The sequence below is a fragment of the Capra hircus genome, chromosome 25 (assembly GCF_001704415.2).
Source record: "Capra hircus breed San Clemente chromosome 25, ASM170441v1, whole genome shotgun sequence".
Lineage (NCBI taxonomy): Eukaryota > Metazoa > Chordata > Mammalia > Artiodactyla > Bovidae > Capra > Capra hircus.
Genome location: NC_030832.1, coordinates 26,181,173 through 26,200,169, shown reverse-complemented (window position 1 = coordinate 26,200,169; position 18,997 = coordinate 26,181,173). Strand labels below are relative to the sequence as shown.

At 53.7% G+C, this 18,997-nt stretch overlaps 1 protein-coding gene across 4 annotated transcripts; it reads left to right on the top strand.

Annotated features, from left to right (window-relative positions):
- TAOK2 (TAO kinase 2) lies at positions 416-18,366 on the top strand. Of its 4 annotated transcripts, none has more exons than XM_018039942.1 (19): positions 422-1,203; positions 4,162-4,328; positions 4,511-4,582; positions 4,680-4,781; positions 5,280-5,325; positions 5,456-5,552; positions 5,698-5,811; positions 5,918-6,009; positions 8,015-8,108; positions 8,209-8,290; positions 9,063-9,230; positions 9,406-9,666; positions 9,800-9,961; positions 11,399-11,764; positions 11,850-12,053; positions 12,376-12,615; positions 15,707-15,919; positions 16,859-17,041; positions 17,125-18,366. In XM_018039942.1, exons 2-19 carry the CDS (start codon positions 4,197-4,199, stop codon positions 17,644-17,646), a joined length of 3,150 nt encoding a protein of 1,049 aa, XP_017895431.1. In that variant the 5' UTR covers positions 422-1,203; positions 4,162-4,196; the 3' UTR covers positions 17,647-18,366. The 4 variants fall into 4 exon arrangements, with proteins under 4 accessions (XP_017895430.1, XP_017895431.1, XP_017895433.1 ...); XM_018039944.1 differs by lacking the exon at positions 17,125-18,366 and adding an exon at positions 16,615-16,722 and having other exon boundaries at positions 16,859-16,949; XM_018039943.1 differs by lacking the exon at positions 17,125-18,366 and having other exon boundaries at positions 16,615-16,974.

Genomic DNA, 18,997 nt, shown 5'->3' with positions numbered 1-18,997 from the left:
GATAGTTACTAACCAGGACAGTCCGTTTTCCCGCCTTTCCCGCGCCCAGCGGCAGTCTTCCCTTACCCCTCCCAACCTCTACCCTGCACGCAGGCGCAGATCACGGCTTCTCGTTTCCTTCCACCCGTGCCCCCTCAAAGCTTCCCCTAGCAACAAGCTCGGGTTCCGCGCAAAGGCGGGGCGAACGCATGCGCCGCATCCCTTTCCACCACCAGTTGTCGGACAGCGCGTTGGGCTCCTCCCTCTAAGACTAACCCTTCTCCCCGCCTCCTCCCACCCAGGGTCCGCGTGGCGGGGCGCGCGCGCACTCTGGCTGGGCTGCTGCCCAGCTCTCTGGCAGCAGCAGTGAGGGGAGAGGGGCGGGGCTGTTTCTTTTGGGGCCCCGCCCCCTTGGCCCGGCGTCCTTACCGCGCTTGCGCGCTCCCGCCCGGTCTCCATCTTGGAATTGGGAGGAAGAGGGAGAGGGAGACCGGGACGAGACCAGGGCTGTGGTGCGGAGAGAGGCTGAGACTGAGAAGAAGAGAGGGAGAGAGGGCACGGGGACCGCCCTTCGCTACAATCTTTCAGCTATCCTCGGGAGAGAGAAGGGGAAAGGGAGGGGGCTGGGGCGGGAGTGGGGGCTGTCACCCTCGGACCCCGGCGTGAGAGGGGCCGTGCGGTCGGACGTCCTCGGGTAGGCCCCCTGTCGGTGGCCGAAGACCTGGGGCTCAGTCCCCGGGTCCCGAATTTCCGGGCTTGACCCCAAGCTTCTCAGATATCCGGGTATCAGCCCCTGAGATTCCAGATATCTGGGACTCGGGTCCCAACCTCTCTAAACCTGGGGCTCTGTTTCATAGGATTTCAAAAATCTGGGGTTCAGCACCCCGTGCACACCAGTGTCCGGGGTTCATTCCCCAAGAATTCAAATATCAGATTCAGCCTCCCCCCGTTCACATATCTGGGGTTCAGACCCCACAATCAGAAATCCGGGATTCAGCAACTGTCGCCCTCGAGGAGGAGGAGGACTGGACCGCGAGGTCAGACCAGGTTGTCACCCCCTCCCCTCCAGGGGAGGCTTCCCGGGCCCGCCCCTCAGGAAGAGCGAAAGCCGAGGAAGAGGTGGCGAGGGGAAAGGTCTCCTTGCCCCTCTCCCTGCTTGGCAGAGCCGCTGGAGGACCCCAGGAGGAAGCGGAAGCGCTGGGGCATCACAGTGACCCCTACCAGGTGAGACACGGGGTGCAGGGGCGCGGGTCCCTGTGTCTAGCTTGAGAAGAAAGGTTGCTTTCTGGAAAGCTGGGCCTGGATAGACTCTCTGCTCAGGATGGGGAAGCCAGCTGAGCCAGTGGTCAGCCTCTGGCTAGTCTTGCCTTCTGCTGCCACCTTCTTCCCCTTCCTCTTCCCCTCCTTATATCTAGTTGATGGAGGACCTCAGATGACGGGGTCTGTCATGTCACCTGGGGTCACGCCCTACAGTCCTTGAGCTAATCAGAAGGATTTGCACCCTTCTGGTCATCTCCCCGTTCACCTTGCCCCTCACAGTTACTCCTTCGTGATTGTAACTCTCTTTCCTTTGAGGTGTTAATTCCCAGACCTCCGCTCCCTCTGGTCGGTCTGCTTATCTGTTCTTCAGGCTTGGTCTGGTTGGGTTTCTTGTCCTTTCGAGGAAGTGTATGTGTACATTTGTGTTTGGGGGTTCTTGGCAGTATTTCCCCTCACCTATTGTTACCTTCCAACCTCTTGCTATGATGGTATAAGTAATCTCATTTGTCAGAAGATTTATCATTTACAAAGTGCTTTAGGTCCATGCTCTCATGTGATCTCTCCTCCCATTCATGTGGTGGGGGGCTGTTTTATTGCTGTCTTCCCATTTTACAGTTGAGCATATTGAGGCCCAGAGAGGTTGCCCAAGGTCACACAGTGGCAGAATCAGAATTTGAACTCAGGTCCTTGATCAAGTCTTGCCCCTGTTCCATACCTGTCTCTTGTCATCTCTTTTCTTCTATTCCTAGGTTTAGCCAGGGGTCCAGAGTAGAATGGGTTGGGGTGAGATTGAAGAATGGGAGGGAGGAGAGCTTCCTTTTTAGGAGGGATGTTCTCAGAACCTTTCCTGATGGGAGGCTCTGGCTCCTGCCTTCTGCCTCATGGATTTGTCTCTACTGTGACCTTCATCTTTACCATGATCCCCGTCTTTGGCCTGGGTTCCTAAGAGGGCTGTGTCTTCCGACAAATGATAGTGATGTCTCTTAACAGTTAAAGCCAAGCTGCCAGGGGGCAGAATGATCCCCAAAGTATTTAAGCCTTGTGGTGATGACTCTGGAGGCAGGGAAGGAAAAATCCATATGCTGAGTGTCTGCATAATGTTCCTAAGTATGAGATCTCATTTAAAATTTCACAACAGCTCTACACTAATCCATTTTACTGAAGAGAAGACCAAATGTTAAGGAACTTACTCAAAGCCCTGTTGCTGTCCACTGTGGATGAAATGCATTGGTAGTGTAGCTTAGGGTGGACAGGCTTGGGTTTCCTTGTCTATAGCGTGGAGGTAGCATTGTCCATTTTAGAAGGTAGTTATGATTTAGCACAGACCTTGGTAATCACTCAGATGTTTGTAATTTGAGAAAGAGGCCCCTTGCGGTGTTTGTTGGCATTTCTTATATGTGACCTGGGGTCCTCGGTTGGCATTCTTGGCTGGGTGCTGGTAAAGAGGTCAAGAACATTCCTTTGGCAAGTTTTGAGCACCTGCCTTTGTGTGTGGGTGTGTGGTGGGGGTGAGGGGTGCTTGGCAGGGTTGCTGGCAGGAGAATGGAGAACAGGGCTTGGGAGCTGCTTGGGGCTGGGCTGAGGGCAGTCAATCAATCTCCCAGGCTATTCTGAGCCCTCTGCACCCTGGGGGCCCACCAGAGAGGCGCGCTTACTTCTTGCCCTCCAGCTTCCAGTTGGGCTGAGGAGACAAAATGAACAACACAACAGGAAACAATGCTCAACAGGATATAATTGCATGTTCGATTGTTAGGAGCTTTCAAGGAGCTAGGACTCTGCCCTGGGAGCCCAGTGCCACTGAAAACTCCTTTGTCCCTAAATTCCAACAAGTGCTTATCCAGGCGCCTGGCCTGGAATCCCCTGGGGGGTGGGGGGTCTTGACTGATGTGTATTGCTGGAGTTTTCAATATTTTTCTGACTGTGGGCTCTAGAAGCTCTCCCCAAGAGCTGAGGTAGTCAGGGGAGGCTTCCTGCAGGAGGGAGCTGAGCTTGGGGTGAGTTTTTGACTGGAGAGGAGAAGAGCCTGTTCGCTGGCCTTGGAGAAGTCCTTCCTTTCTGTGCCTCAGCAATCTCATCTGTGAAATGGTGATAACGATCCTTCCCTTCTTGTTGTATAGGGCTGTTAAAGTAGACAGGGGTAATAGTAACACCTCATAAGGTTGTGGTGAGGATTGAATGACATAATGCACAGAAGGTGCTTACTACACATGCTCAGTACATGTTCTTTGTGCCACCAGTGTCCTGTGCATGTGTGATGGGTATGCCATTGGACTGGACAAGTAAGGCAATCTAGATTGCAAGCCCACAGAGCCAGATGCCATTTCTCTCTGTCCTCCCCTTCTGGATCTCCTGCCTGCCACAGCATCCCTGGCCCTTTTTGAGAGCAAGCCTCCTGGCCCCTCTGGGCCAGTACCCACTTGTAACAATGGCCGGATTTCCACTGCCTCCGGCCTGGCTGTTTCCTGCTCTCTTCCAGAGTGTGAGAGGTTGAGGGAGGAGGGGGCCTCCACGCCAAGGGGAATGGGAAGGTGCCTGGAAATATTTGGGGCATGGGACTTGTGGGACAGGACACTTGGGGACATGGGGCTCTAGCTGGGAGGCAGAATCTTTATTCTTGAGGGGAGATTTAGGAGTTATGGGGAAATGAAACTTGTTGAGGGCTGAGGGTGTTGGTGAGGATGCTGAACTCCCAGTCTTCCTTCAGTTTTAGGGACTCCAGGGACCCAGCCCCCCGTACTCTGGTTGCCAGAGCAACTTCATTTTTTTTTTGGAGCTTTGATGTTGTTCCTAATCTCCCCCTCCCTTCCTTAGTAGTGCCTCCCCCTTGTCGGAACTAGGGGAGAAAGCAGAAACTTGAGGGGCTGGCTCCTTTCTCTCTCTGAGGGCCCGGTCTTTGTTCTAAGGGTCCCTTCTCTTCACCAGGTCAAGCCCCACTCTCAGGGCCCCCAGGGGCCACCATGCCAGCTGGGGGCCGGGCCGGAAGCCTGAAGGACCCCGATGTGGCTGAGCTTTTCTTCAAGGATGACCCAGAAAAGCTCTTTTCTGACCTCCGCGAGATTGGCCATGGCAGTTTTGGAGCTGTGTACTTTGTGAGTTAAAGCTTGGGAGGGTGGGGTAGGGACTGTCTCCCCACTGTGGACCTCCAGACAGCCCTGTATGCTCCTCTCCTCCACCACACCAGCCTTTCCTGCCCTCTCCTACTGGGCCAGCAAGTCTTCTTGCTGCCCAGTGCTTTATGGGGACCTTCACTACCTTCTGGTCTGGTCCTCAGGCCCGGGATGTCCGGAATAGTGAGGTGGTGGCCATCAAGAAGATGTCCTACAGTGGAAAGCAGTCAAATGAGGTAGGTTGAGCTTGACAGACTGGGTAGGATGCCGAGGACCCCAGTCTTAAGATACAGGCTAAGTAAACCTCTCCTCCCCTTTCTTACCTTCTCTCAGAAATGGCAGGACATCATCAAGGAGGTGCGGTTCCTACAGAAGCTTCGGCATCCCAATACCATTCAGTACCGGGGCTGTTACCTGAGGGAGCACACAGCTTGGGTGAGCTAGCCCCCGACTCTGCCCTCATCATCTTTGCCAGTACTCAGGCCTGTCCTTATCCTGGTTTAGTCTCCAAGGTGGACCCTGTTCAGGGTGTTGTCATGCAGATCTTGGGAGGGAGGAAATTTCTCCCAACCTTTTTAGTCCTCAAACAAACTCATAAGTCATATTGTGCATCCAGAAGGAGAGGCTGAAGAGTGACGTAGCCTGTTAGCAGTTGAAGTGGGGCACGTGGGCTGGAGGAGCAGGAGATTGAATGCTGGGATTCAGCTGCTGCTGGTAGTGACCTCTTGGGCTCTTTCTAAAGGAGGTCCTAACTCCAGGGACTTCCCCCACCTTTTTGTTTTCTCAGTTGTCCTTTCTCCCTGTTATTACCCCGGGGGGGCATTGCTTAAGTAGTGGCTAGGCAAGGAACCCCTCTGTTTTGGATCTCTCCCCGAGCGAGCTAGGCCAGGGGTGGCCAGGTGTGCTGATTTCTGACCCTTGACCCTTCCATAGCTGGTGATGGAGTATTGCCTGGGTTCAGCTTCTGACCTTCTGGAAGGTAAGTGATTCTTTGGCCAACAAGTGGGAGAAGGGAGAAGAGCAGAGAAGCTGTAGGGGATGGGTAAAGGGGAAGTAGTTTCAGCCCCACCCTGGACTCCCTCCTTTGATGGTTTTCCCTTACTCCCCAGTGCACAAGAAGCCCCTTCAGGAGGTGGAGATTGCAGCTGTGACCCACGGGGCCCTTCAGGGCCTGGCTTATCTGCACTCCCACAACATGATTCATAGGTACAAGCAGCACTGGTGATGGCTGGGAGGGAGCTAGTGTTCTGCGTACCACCCCTCTTTGTGCTGGGCTGTAGTCTTCTTGGCCAAAGCCCCTGCCCAGCCTTCCTGAGATGCATGTCTTACCCCTTTGCTTTCCCTTCGGCAGGGATGTGAAGGCTGGAAACATCCTGCTGTCAGAGCCAGGCTTGGTGAAACTGGGGGACTTCGGCTCTGCATCCATCATGGCACCTGCCAACTCCTTCGTGGGCACCCCGTACTGGTGAGTGGGAGTGGTGGTGAATGGAGAGAGCTCCCGGGATGTTGGGAGCAAGAGTTGGCAGGGTCTGGGCGGGTGATTAGCCTCTCTCTCCTGACCATTCTCCCAGGATGGCTCCAGAAGTGATCCTGGCGATGGATGAGGGACAATACGATGGCAAGGTGGATGTCTGGTCCTTAGGCATAACCTGCATCGAGCTGGGTAAGGACATTCGTCTCTCTGCTCCTTTATTCTCTTTTCTCTCCACTCCTTTCTCTTTTTCTTACTTTATCCCTATACTGTCCCATCCTCTGAGGCTTTCAGGCACCTGTCCATTTTGAGGACCCTTGATTCCCAGTACAAGCAGCTGTCAAACCCTGCCATTTCTTAGGCCAAAAGATTTCATAGCATTCATCTTTTCCTGTCCACTACTCTAGTTCTAAATCTTTTTTTTTTTTTGAGTTCTCACTAAGTACCATGCACTGTGCTAGTAGGTTCTGAGGGTATACCAGTGAATGAGGTTCCTGCTTTCTTGGAACTTACATTCAAGTGGGGTAAGTAGGCATTTTTTCTCTATGTGATAAAAGCTGAATGGAAATGATATAGGAACAGTACAACCAGAAAACAAGGGACTTGACCTAGTTAGGGGCTGAGGAAGGTCTTCTTGTAGCAGAGATGTCTAAACAGAACCATACAACAAATAATAGGTAACTGTTGGAAGGCTTGTAGAGAAAAGCATTATAGACAGAGAATGAGGAGCAGGCCTGTGAAGCTGAGACTAGCTTTAGTTGGTAGCAAAGAGCAGTGAGTGATAAGGCCAAAGAGTTCGGTTCAGTGAGTTCATGAGGTCTTGAAGCCATGTTGAGGTTCTCTTTTCTGCCAGCCAGTGCTGTTGGAACAACTGTACCAGGCACAAAATAGGTGCCCAAGAAAGAGATGCTTTTAGTTACTCTTACCAAGAACTTCCTGTCGTGATCTTTCCCACTGCCAGTCTCTTCTTCCTTGCATTCTCTTTTACATCAGAGATGTGCTGTTGTTTTCTCTCCTCAGAGCCTCCCTGTTGCCTTCCAAAACTGAAGCCATCCCCATTCTTACTTACACCAAGCTTAAGGCTCTTGCTCCCTAAAGGCTGGGTTTCCCCTTTACAAGCTCCACCCCTAAGTGTGCTATGAATATTTCCTGTTAATTACCTTTGTACCGTGTCCTTGGCCTGAGGTTGGAGATTTGGGCTTGCCTTTCCCTCTGTCTACACACTTACCATTTAAGGCTGTGAACAGATAGGCGATGGAAGTATGCGAAGAAAGCCAGTATAAGAAAAATCCAGAGCTATCCATTTTATTGCTGGTTTTTGGTACAGAAATGTGCACAGAAAACTGTTTCTCTATTATAGAAAAAAACCATCAATCTTGATTGTAAGTGGCAACTGATACTCAGTTGGTGTCAGAGAAGCAGTATGGAGGAGACTAATGCAAACTGGAGGTTGCTGTTCCCAGGAGAACAGGCAGCTATTGTTTAGCTCCAGCCCATTGTTATGCAGGAATGTAGGCTTCATTTCACCAGATCTAATTTTTTAAAAAAGAAACTGGAAATTTAGGTTATTTCGTTGCTAGTGTCAGAATGTAAAGATCATTGTCAAGGCCCAAACCAAAACAACACAAAACATTTGTCTGGGCCACAAGGGGCTTCTGGCTTGCAACTTCTGAACTAAGGCCTACCTCCATTATTCCTTTTTCCAAACAAGCTTCCCTGAAACTACTGCAAATGGGCCAACTTAAAGGCCTGGCTTCCCAGCCATTTACTGTTTTGTTCTTAGGCCAGTTACTAGCACTTTGAACTTGATGTTATTTGTTGAGTCTCATTTAACCTTCTCTGTTAGACTGGAGATTCCTTGAAGACAAGGCCTGTCTGTTTATCTTTTCCAGTACCTAAGCAAGTTTTTTGCTCTCATTGGGCACCTGGTAAATATTAGCTGGGCTGGCAAGTGAATGTGCTTCCCTCTGCCTTTGTTGGTGCTTTTGCATGTGTTGTTTTCTCTGATCCCTGTTCTACCCATGTGCAGCGGAAAGACTGGATATTATATCTTAAGAGAGGAAGGAATTGATGGAGGTTATGGGAATTGCTTAGGGTCGGGGAGCGGGGGTGTGGACCAGAGTCTTCTGATTTTAATTTCAGTCTCCTCTGCCCACCTGCCAGCTCTCACCTTCTCCCCCTTGACCTTTCTCTGTAGCGGAACGGAAACCACCGCTGTTTAACATGAATGCGATGAGTGCCTTATACCACATTGCACAGAACGAGTCCCCCGTGCTCCAGTCAGGACACTGGTGAGGACTGGGGTTTCTGGGCCCAGGGGTTAGGCCATAGGGGTCAGGCTGCCTGACTCATGTCCTCTCCACCCCATTCTTACCCTCCTGTGACTTCTAGGTCTGAGTACTTCCGGAATTTTGTCGACTCCTGCCTTCAGAAAATCCCTCAAGACAGACCAACCTCAGAGGTTCTTCTGAAGGTGAGGGCTCACTGACCTAGCATTCTCCTAGAACTGAAGTTTGTTGGAATCACAGAAACCCCTCAGTGAAAGTAGTGATTCCTGATTCTTCTCTACCAAGAACTTCATTTATGAATTCCCACACATATCCCCAGTGCCCAGTGGACTCTGTTTTGCAAGAGTTTGTCTAGGAGACTGCTTTTATTAAGTAATAATTTGTTTTCACATCTTTCATTAATCCAAGACATATAATTGCAAGTCAGAGCTTCTGGTCAGCGTACGATAACCAGGGTTACCACACTGATCTAATGTAATTCAAGCCAAAAGCCTATGTAACCTTGTCGTGGGTGAATGTAGGATTTCCCTAGGTGTTTTTCAAGTTATCAAAAATAGAGGGGCCCACATTCCTTCAGAGATCCATGGGGGCCCTAGGACCCCTAGTTGGGAACTGTCTAGTTTGATCCACTTATTTTATAACTGTGGGATGCCTTGTGAGGCCCAAAGAAGCCTCATGACATGTTCAGGGGCACAGAACACTTTGAAAACCTGGACTAGAATCCAGGTCTCTGGCTATTCTTGCCTGTCAGCCATGCCTGGAGGAACAAGAGTGTCTGGGGAGTAGAGATTGGGTGGTAAAAATTAATGTGGGAGGAGGGCTTGGGACAAGGCCAGCATCAGGCTGTGGTGGGCACGGGCCCCAGGGGAGTGCCTCAGGCCAGAGGGAATGCCGGGATCCGTGGGATGGTGGGGTACGGGGGTGCCGGGCAGCAGGCCTCAGTGTTCTCTTCCCCAGCACCGCTTTGTGCTCCGTGAGCGGCCACCCACAGTCATCATGGACCTTATCCAGAGGACCAAGGATGCTGTTCGGGAGCTGGACAACCTGCAGTACCGCAAGATGAAGAAGATCCTGTTCCAGGAAGCGCCCAATGGCCCTGGCGCGGAAGCCCCAGAGGAGGAGGAGGTGACCCAGGGTGCCCTGCTGCCATCTTCACCACCATGTTGTACTTGCCTCTGAGCAGCTGCTTGGTCCCGCTCCCCCACCCCTCTTCATACCCTCTGTCTCCGTGTGCTACCTCCACGTGCACTTGCCTTGCCCTTCACCTTCCCTGCCCAACAAGCCCATGTCCTGTCCACAGGAGGCAGAGCCCTACATGCACCGGGCCGGGACACTGACCAGTCTAGAGAGTAGCCATTCAGTGCCCAGCATGTCCATCAGCGCCTCCAGCCAGAGCAGCTCAGTCAACAGCCTGGCAGATGCCTCTGATAATGAGGAGGAAGAAGAGGAGGAGGAAGAGGAGGAGGAGGAGGAGGAAGGTCCTGAAGCCCGGGAGATGGCCATGATGCAGGAGGGAGAGCACACAGTCACCTCCCACAGCTCCATCATCCACCGGCTGCCGGTATGCAGCTGTGCCTGAGCAGGCTTGACAGCCACAGGGCCCTACTCCAGGTCTGACTGGGTCTTCAGGGAATTCTCTCTGGACCCTCTGACCTCTGAGACTCGGGCATTCCTTCCACCTTCTCTTCCTCTAGGGCTCTGATAACCTCTATGATGACCCTTATCAGCCAGAGATGACCCCAGGGCCTCTCCAGCCACCTGCGGCCCCAGCTCCCTCCTCTACCACCTCTTCAGCCCGCCGACGGGCCTACTGCCGCAACAGGGACCACTTTGCCACCATCCGTACTGCCTCCCTGGTAAGCACAGCCATCCTAGGTCCCCCAGACTATTTAAGTTCAGAAATGGCTTTCTCCCTGTGGGGTGTGATTAAGTCCAGATTCCAGACTCTGTTGCTGTCACTTCCTTCTTACCTCGACTGTCTCACCTAAATCCTCCCCCCTCACCTCCCTTCTCTCAGTAGACTGTTTTGGTCATGTTGCCCAACTCTCACCCTGTCTTTGTGACTTGACTTAAAGAGCATCTCCTAGTGTGTCTTCCCAGGCTCCTGGCCAGCCAGGTGCTTTGTGTTCTGTGCTTTGGTGCTCCTGAACAGCATTGTGACAGGTCTGCTGGATTCTGTGCCCCTGGAGAGCAGAGATGGTATATAGGTATCTGCCTGTACCAGTAATTGGCTTGCCGGCCCCCACACCTGCCTGTATTTAATCCTTCCAGCTTTTCTGGGAGGGTGAGGATATGATTCCATTTAAGAGATGACACAGTTGTGACTCAGAAGGGCTCCGTTTAGTAGTTCTCAAATTCTGTAACCAGTACCTTGGTCCTCACCTAAAATAAAGGCATGGCGTTTGGGGGTTTTTTTTCCCTCAGTTGATAGGAAAACTGTTTCCCTAAGATAGAATTTTTTGTCTATAATTTTAGTAGACTTTTAGATTACGTTCTTGTTTAGCTGTGTTGACAGTCCTCTTGGAGGCCATTGGTTGGTCTGTTGTGTTCTTTTAGCCTCTCCTTATGACTGGTTGTTCTGCTAGGATAACTCTAAAGACCCTCTGATGCTTGGTGCTTTGTGATACTGTGAGAGAGGTCTGGGACTTCTAAGGATTTGGCCACCTGAACTAGTTTGGGGCCATTGACATAGCCTTTGAACAATGGGATCTGAGTTCAAACTTCAGATGAGGGCATCCAGATCCAGTGTTCTTATCATCCAGCATCCTATGGTCTGTATTCTGCCTCCATACCTGGGCTGTAAAGGGTCTTCAGTGTTTGTTGAAGGGGAAGGAACAATCACTTTCTAGTTCAGAGTATTCTAGACACTATTACATAGGTAGCGAACTTAATCTCCACAGCCCACTATGAGGAGGTGTTATTGTCTCTTGTGACAGAACTGAGGCTTAGCAGCATTAACTTTCTTGAAGTCACATGGTTAGGAAGTGGCAGAGCTGGGGATCTGGGCCCAGGTCTGTCTTGATTCTTTTACTCTTTTGGATCAATCTGAATTGTCCCATGTTCAATCCCTTTTTTTGTCTGATGCGGTCACACCAACCCATGAGGGAGATGATGTCTCCATTCTCCAGTGGAGGTGGCAGGCTCAGAAAGGTTAAGTGAGGAAGGTACCAAATGAGAATTAAACCCATGCATTGAAACCTCACATTCTTGCCCATACAGCACAAAGACGGTGTGTGTGTTAATAACACGGGGCCAGAGGTGCGCCCCACTCCTCATCCTTTCTCCCTCCCCAGGTCAGCCGCCAGATTCAGGAGCATGAGCAGGACTCAGCCCTGCGGGAGCAGCTGAGTGGCTATAAGCGGATGCGACGACAGCACCAGAAACAGCTGCTGGCGTTGGAGTCACGGCTGAGGGGTGAGCGCGAGGAGCACAGTGCGCGGCTGCAGCGGGAGCTCGAGGCACAGCGGGCTGGCTTTGGGGCTGAGGCCGAAAAGCTGTCCCGGCGGCACCAGGCCATCGGGGAGAAGGAGGCGCGAGCCGCTCAGGCTGAGGAGCGGAAGTTCCAGCAGCACATCCTTGGGCAGCAGAAGAAGGAGCTGGCCGCCCTGCTGGAGGCGCAGAAGCGAACCTACAAACTGCGGAAGGAGCAGCTGAAGGAGGTGAGTTTGGACCGGAGCTGTGGGTGGGCTTGGTGGGGGGTGAGGCAGGCCTTGACCCCCTGGCTCTCCTACTGCCCTTTCCTAGGAACTCCAGGAGAACCCCAGCACCCCCAAGCGGGAGAAGGCTGAGTGGCTTTTGCGGCAGAAGGAGCAGCTACAGCAGTGCCAGGCAGAGGAGGAGGCTGGGCTGCTGCGGCGGCAGCGCCAGTACTTTGAGCTGCAGTGTCGCCAGTACAAGCGCAAGATGCTGCTGGCGCGCCACAGCTTAGACCAGGACCTGCTGCGAGAGGTAGGCCTCCCCCTCCCCCTGTCGCCTCCCAGGTCCTAGGCTCCTGCCCTGTTTAATCTGCCTCACTTGGGACCATCTTTCCTCTCTGCCCTCATTCATGTTGTGCGCTGTCTTCTCTTTAGCATCTCTCTGACTTCTTGTGCCCACCAGACCACACTTGAGTTCCCAGCCTGCCAGGAGTTTGGCACCCTTTTCCCTTTCACCCATACCCCTCATCTCCCCACCGTCAGTTCCCTTGCCAAGAAGTCCTGGGGCTCTTATTTCCTTGACACTCACAAGGCGTCCTAACCGCTTTCTGGCCCCTGCCTCCCTTTTGCCTCAGGACTTGAACAAGAAACAGACACAGAAGGACTTGGAGTGTGCGTTGCTGCTGCGGCAGCATGAGGCCACGCGGGAGCTGGAGCTCCGGCAGCTACAGGCTGTGCAGCGCACTCGGGCTGAGCTCACCCGCCTGCAGCACCAGACGGAGCTGGGCAACCAGCTGGAGTACAATAAGCGGCGTGAGCAGGAGTTGCGGCAGAAGCACGCGGCCCAGGTTCGCCAGCAGCCCAAGAGCCTCAAAGTACGTGCAGGCCAGCGTCCCCCGGGCCTCCCGCTCCCCGTTCCTGGGGCTGTGGGACCACCTAACACAGGTGCCCCTAGAGAGGAGCAGCCCCGCTCACCTGGCCAGGAGGCAGTCCCGGACCAAAGGATGCTGGGAGAGGAGGAGGAAGCAGTTCCCGAGAGGAGGGTTCTGGGGAAGAGGGGGGCTGCCGTGGAGCCAGAGGAGCAGAGGATACTGGGGGAAGAGTCAGGGACCGCTAGCCCCAGTCCACAAAACCATGAGAGTTTAGTTGATGAGGAGGTTTGGGGGCTACCTGAGGAGGAGACAGAGGAGCTCAGAGTGCCATCCCCAGCACTGCAGGAGAGGAGCATTGTGGGCCAGGAGGCATCAGTGGAATGGAGGTTGTGGGGGAAGGAGGATGGCAGCCTCTTGGGTGAGGAGTTTGAGCTTGACTGGGTCCAGGGTCCTGCACTGACCCCAGTCCCTGAGGAGGAAGAGGAAGAGGAGGAGGGGGCTCCATTTAGGACCCCAAGGGATCCTGGAGATGGCTGCCCCTCACCAGACATCCCCCCGGAACCCCCTCCAACACATTTGAGGCCAGGCACTACTAGCCAGCTCCCTGGACTCCTGTCCCATGGCCTCCTGGCTGGACTCTCCTTTGCAGTGGGGTCCTCTTCAGGCCTCTTGCCCCTACTACTTCTACTGCTGCTCCCATTGCTGGCGGCCCAGGGTGGGGGCGGCCTGCAGGCAGCCCTGCTGGCTCTTGAAGTGGGGCTGGTGGGCCTGGGGGCCTCCTACCTACTTCTTTGTACAGCTCTGCACGTGCCCCCCAGTCTGTTCCTACTCCTGGCTCAGGGTACTGCACTGGGGGCCGTCCTCAGTCTGAGCTGGCGCCGAGGCCTCCTGGGCGTCCCTCTGGGCCTTGGGGCTGCCTGGCTCCTCGCCTGGCCAGGCCTGGCTCTACCTCTGGCAGCTCTGGCGGCAGGGGGCAAATGGGTGCAACAGCAGGGCCCCCGGATGCGCCGGGGCATTTCTCGACTCTGGTTGCGGGCTCTGCTGCGCCTGTCACCCATGGTCTTCCGGGCCCTGCAGGGCTGCGGGGCTGTGGGGGACCGGGGCCTATTTGCACTGTACCCCAAGACCAACAAGGATGGCTTCCGCAGCCGTATTCCTGTCCCTGGGCCCCGACGGAGTAATCCTCGCACTGCCCGACACCCACTAGCCCTTTTGGCCAGGTTTTGGGCCCTGTGCAAGGGCTGGAACTGGCGCCTGGCCCGGGCCAGCCAAAGTTTAGCCACCCACCTGCCCCCCTGGGCCGTCCACACACTGGCCAGTTGGGGCCTGCTTCGGGGTGAGCGGCCCAGCCGTATCCCCCGGCTGCTTCCACGCAGCCAGCGCCGCCTGGGCCCTCCTGCCTCCCACCAGCCACCGCCAGGGATGCTCGCTGGGCGGAGATCCAGAGCCCGCCAGTCCCGGGCCCCACCTCCCTGGAGGTGACCAACTCCAGCTCCTCCCCAGCCCGAATCCAGAGCATTGAGCACTTTATCTCCCACTACTCAGTGAAGTTTCTCCATTCCCTGCCCTCTTCTCCCATTCACCCCACACCCCACACCCCACCCCTCACCCCCCAGCCCTTTAGCCTCGAGACAGGCAGCCTCCTCTGCCATGGAGTCTGGAGACGATGCTTTGTGTTCTCCTGATGCTCCTCCCCACCCTAAGTTATTGCTGTTCTCCCGCTGTGTGTGTGCTCATCCTCACCCTCATCGACTCAGGCCTGGGGCCAGGGGTGGCAATGGGTGGGAAGAGTCATGTTTTTTTTTTTCTCTCTCTTTGATTTTGTTTTTCTGTCTCCCTTCCAACCTGTCCCCTTTCCCCCACCAAAAAAAAAAAAAAAAGAAGAAAAAGACAAACACAAATAAAATATCTGAGCGGAACTGTACTTTTGGCCCAGGCTGCCTCTGTCTGCTTTGTCCTGCCGCCTAGCCTCCCCGGTATGCCCCCAGTCTGGACCCTTGGCCCCCAGTTCCATGACCTTTTCACCCCATCTACGTTATCTCAACCCCTTTCACTCCTCAGCCTCATCTTTTCTACCTTCATAGCTTCATTGCACCATGACCACTACCAGCTCGGCAGGGCTGGGCCCCTGTTGAGCTGCTTGGTCCCACGGTTCCCCTGTATGTGGATTCCTCCCAGAGAGTGCTCAGGTCCTGGGTCCTTTTCGTCCTCGTTCACTGCCTTTTCTCCCAACCCACTCCCTGTGTGGTTCCCTTCTGTCTGGGAGCTGAGTTTCTCTCCTGGCATCAGGGCTGGGGGATGGGACTGCAAACCATCCCCAGTAGGGGGTGGTGAGTTTGGGGGCCCAAAAGTGTGGGGGCCATGGAAATGGGATTGGTTGTGGGCTTGGAGTGGGAGCTGAGTGCACAAAGTCTGGGCTGGAATGTGGAGGTCTGGTCAGGGTGGCAGCTGCTGGCCTGTTGAACTTGTCAGGCCCTTTCTGGCCACCGCCTTTGCCCCTTTCCCTTGTGTGACCCGAAATGGGGCCACCCTTTCTTACCCATTTCTTGGCTTGGTGCTTATCATTCTTCCCTCCCTCCCACCCTGAGCTGATGAACCTGGGACTTCCTCTGTCTCCTCAGCTTTGTTGCTGTCTTCCATGGGTGTGTTGAATGACTTGGTTTTCTCACTCGTGTATATTCTGTATCTGCTCACAGGCATCTATCCTAGGTCATATTTTCTTCCTCCTCTGCATGGTCAAAACTTCCTTGTGTGCACTCAGTACTTGAAAGATTCTCAGTTCCCTTTCATGAACTCTCCTGCTGTTTCTTGTGAGTTGTCCACCCAACTCTGAGCATGCTCTTGGAAGCTGTCTTGTTCTCTTTGCGCCTCTTGCCCACTGAGCATCTTCTTGATCTCTCCACACAACCCCATCTCTCCGTGCCTGTCTGTATACAGCTCCCCCGCCCCCTCTGTCTAACATGTTTTCTGTTTCTCTCCCTCTCCCTGTCTCTGCTGCTGTCTCCTCTCCTCCTCTCTTTCTTCTCCCCCTCTCCCCGGTTGTTCCTCCTCCTTCCCCCTGCCCCCATCTCCCTTTGGTCCGTCCACTGCATAGTCTAAGGAGCTGCAGATCAAGAAGCAGTTCCAGGAGACGTGTAAGATCCAGACTCGGCAGTACAAGGCTCTGCGGGCCCATTTGCTGGAGACCACGCCCAAAGCTCAGCACAAGAGCCTCCTTAAGCGGCTCAAGGAAGAACAGACCCGCAAGCTGGCAATCCTAGCCGAGCAGTACGACCAGTCCATCTCAGAGATGCTCAGCTCACAGGCGGTGAGGCCTGGGGTCCAGGGAGGGAGCGTGGTGGAGGTTGGCCTTGATATTTCCAGCTTAGCTGTGAACACTGAAAGTGGGAAGTGTAGAGAGAGGGGGCTTTTTGTTCTTGGGAAACTCAGATACTCTTCCCACTGTTGGGATTCTCTGCAACAGTTTTCTTATTTCCCTTTAAATATTTTCTTAAGGTCTTGACAAAGCCAGCCTGCCTACTCCACCGAGAACCACCAAGGAAAGAATGGCTGTACTTTTTTCCTGGGCCTGAGTTAGTTTAATGTGTGAACAGGGAGCAAATCAAAATGAGTGTGGCCTTCAGGCCAGTTGGAGGGTTTTGAAGGTTGATGTTAGTGATCACATGACACAGGAATGGGCCACTTAAAGTAAAACAATATAAAAAGTGAAAGTGTCCTTATTCATTTGCCATTCCCTCACCTAATCCCACCTCTCAGAGGTAATTGTTAAAAATGAATTGTATTAGATTTCTTTTTCCTATGCGTATTTGGAAATTATATTAAAGACTTAAACCAAAATGGAATCACTTTGCAAACTGTCCTCTTAACTTCTTTTTCCACCGAATATTTCCTGGACATCTTTCCATGTCAGTACATGTCTCATTTTTTTTAAGAGCATAGAATTTCCCATGGTATGGATGTACCATGATTTATTTAACCCATCCCTTATTGGTGGACGTTTAGGTTGTTTCCAGTATTTTGCTATTACAACGCTTCAGTGAACATCTTCGAGCACATGTGCAAGTATACGTGGGGGATAAATTCCTGGAAGTGTAATTGCTGTGTCACAGGGTATGATGACCTTTCATTCTGATAGATATTGAGACTTGGTGCTTCTTGACACCTTAGGGCCCAGGCCTACTGGGGCAGGGGAGGATTGTGGGGGTCGGGGAGGAGGCCCTTAAAACTTGTTCTTCCTGATCTCTAGCTGCGGCTTGATGAAACCCAGGAAGCAGAGTTCCAGGCCCTTCGGCAGCAGCTGCAACAAGAGCTGGAGCTGCTCAATGCTTACCAGAGCAAGATCAAGATCCGCACGGAGAGTCAGCATGAACGGGAGTTGCGGGAGCTGGAGCAGAGAGTAGCCCTGAGGCGGGCCCTGCTGGAGCAGCGGGTGAGAGGGCTGGGCTTCCAGGATGGGCTGGGGAGGGCAGCCCCCATCCTGGATCCTCTTAACCTCTCTTCTGGGTACCCCAGGTGGAAGAGGAGCTGCTGGCCCTGCAGACAGGGCGCTCTGAGCGAATCCGGAGTTTGCTTGAGCGGCAGGCCCGTGAGATTGAGGCTTTCGATGCAGAGAGCATGAGGCTGGGCTTCTCCAGTATGGCTCTCGGGGGCATCCCAGCTGAGGCTGCTGCCCAGGGCTATCCTGCTCCACCCCCTGCCCCCGCCTGGCCCTCCCGGCCGGTTCCTCGTTCAGGGGCACACTGGAGCCATGGCCCTCCTCCACCAGGCATGCCACCCCCAGCCTGGCGTCAGCCTGCTCTCTTGGCTCCCCCGGGTCCCCCAAACTGGCTGGGGCCCCCGGCACAGAGTGGCACACCCCGTGGTGGAGCCCTGCTGCTGCTAAGAAACAGCCCCCAGCCCCTGCGGCGAGCAGCCTCAGGGGGCAGTGGCAGTGACAGTGTGGGCCCACCTGCTGCTGCAGTGCCTGGGCCTCTGAGCCGCAGCACCAGTGTCGCTTCCCACATCCTCAATGGTTCCTCCCACTTCTATTCCTGAAGTACAAGGTGGATATGAGCAGATGAATGAGGCAGGGGTGGGTGGAGCCTGATCCTGGAGGGCTGTAAGCCTGAGGTCCACCCAAGGGTGGGGGATAGGATGTTGGCTCCAGCTCCTCCCCTCAGACCTCATCTCATGAGCTTCTTGGGCTGGCCAGCGGCCCAAGGCCAGCTTAGGCATAGGTGCCTCAAGGCTGGCCGGGAGCCCTTGCCTCCCCACCATGGTGCCAGGGTTTCTCTCCATCACGGCCTCGGGAAAGGAGGGAGATATGCGTGTCAAATATTTATCTAGTCCCCTGGGGGAGGGGGAAGGGTGGGTCTAGATATATTATATAAAGAGAACTATACTACCCCCTGGAATGGGGCCATGGACTGGGGACGCCAGGCCCCCAGACTTGGGATGTGGCAGAGCAGGTCTGGGGCCTGGGAGGGAAGAACGGGAGGAAAAGGCCTTCCTGAAAGGAGATCAGGATGGGGTCTTGGGGTCAGGATGCCTGGGTCTCTTCATTCCCCCGTTGCTGTCTGACGTCCTGTGCCGTCTTGTCCTTTTATCTTTTTTTTTTTTTTAATTGAGATCAGAGCTGGGGCAAGTGAACAAGATAAAAACCTTGGAAGGGGCTGCTCCCAGGCCTGGGGGCAGTCATGAGAGCCCCTCCCAGCTATGGGGCTGGCACAGAGCCCTACAGCAAGCTTTTAATAAACTGTTGGTTATTCTGACAGATCCCAGGACTCTCACCTTTTCTGTCTTAATGTGTGTGAAGGAGTGTTCAGTGGCAGGTGATAGTGTTACTTGAACTCACTGGGCTGTGTAACTAAAAATTTCAGTGACTTCATTGACTTTGGACATGACTGAATCTAGATCTTCAGAGGAAGCCATCAGTCCCTGGACCTCTGCTTCTCTTTGCTTTGGCTTCAGATTTTCAGAAAGTTCACCTCACCCACAAGCCCCTGACAGCTCCAGGCTTACAGCTTACTAACAACCTCAACAGTAAGAATTCCAGCAGTCCTGAAGTGACTCCATTGGTTTGATCTGTAGCCAGAGGCCTCGAGTGCTCCAATTGGTCAGGTTTAGATCTTGTACCCACCCCTTTAAAGACTGGAAGAGTCAGCCCATGAACTAAGTGGCTGTTTCCAGGAGAGAGAAGAAAGACATAAACAACAGCTGTTCCCCAGTCCTTTCATTCTTGTTTCACATTCTTCTTAAGGCCAGTTATTCAGATCCTTCTCCCGGCAAGGCATTAGGTTATCAAGACAGCTAAAAAGCAGGGTGGTCAGAGGGGCCCACTGATCAGGCTGGAGGAAGGAGTCACACTCTCCTCGAGTCAAGACTTGATGGCAGGGTCTGGAGGCTG

Excerpts from the sequence above, each read along its gene's own strand:
- TAOK2 (XM_018039941.1), top strand. The coding sequence starts at position 4,197 with ATGCCAGCTGGGGGCCGGGCCGGAAGCCTGAAGGACCCCGATGTGGCT. Across the intron at positions 5,812-5,917 it reads TTCGTGGGCACCCCGTACTG|GATGGCTCCAGAAGTGATCC; the intron begins GTGAGTGGGAGT and ends CCATTCTCCCAG. Across the intron at positions 12,054-12,375 it reads ACCAGGACCTGCTGCGAGAG|GACTTGAACAAGAAACAGAC; the intron begins GTAGGCCTCCCC and ends CTTTTGCCTCAG.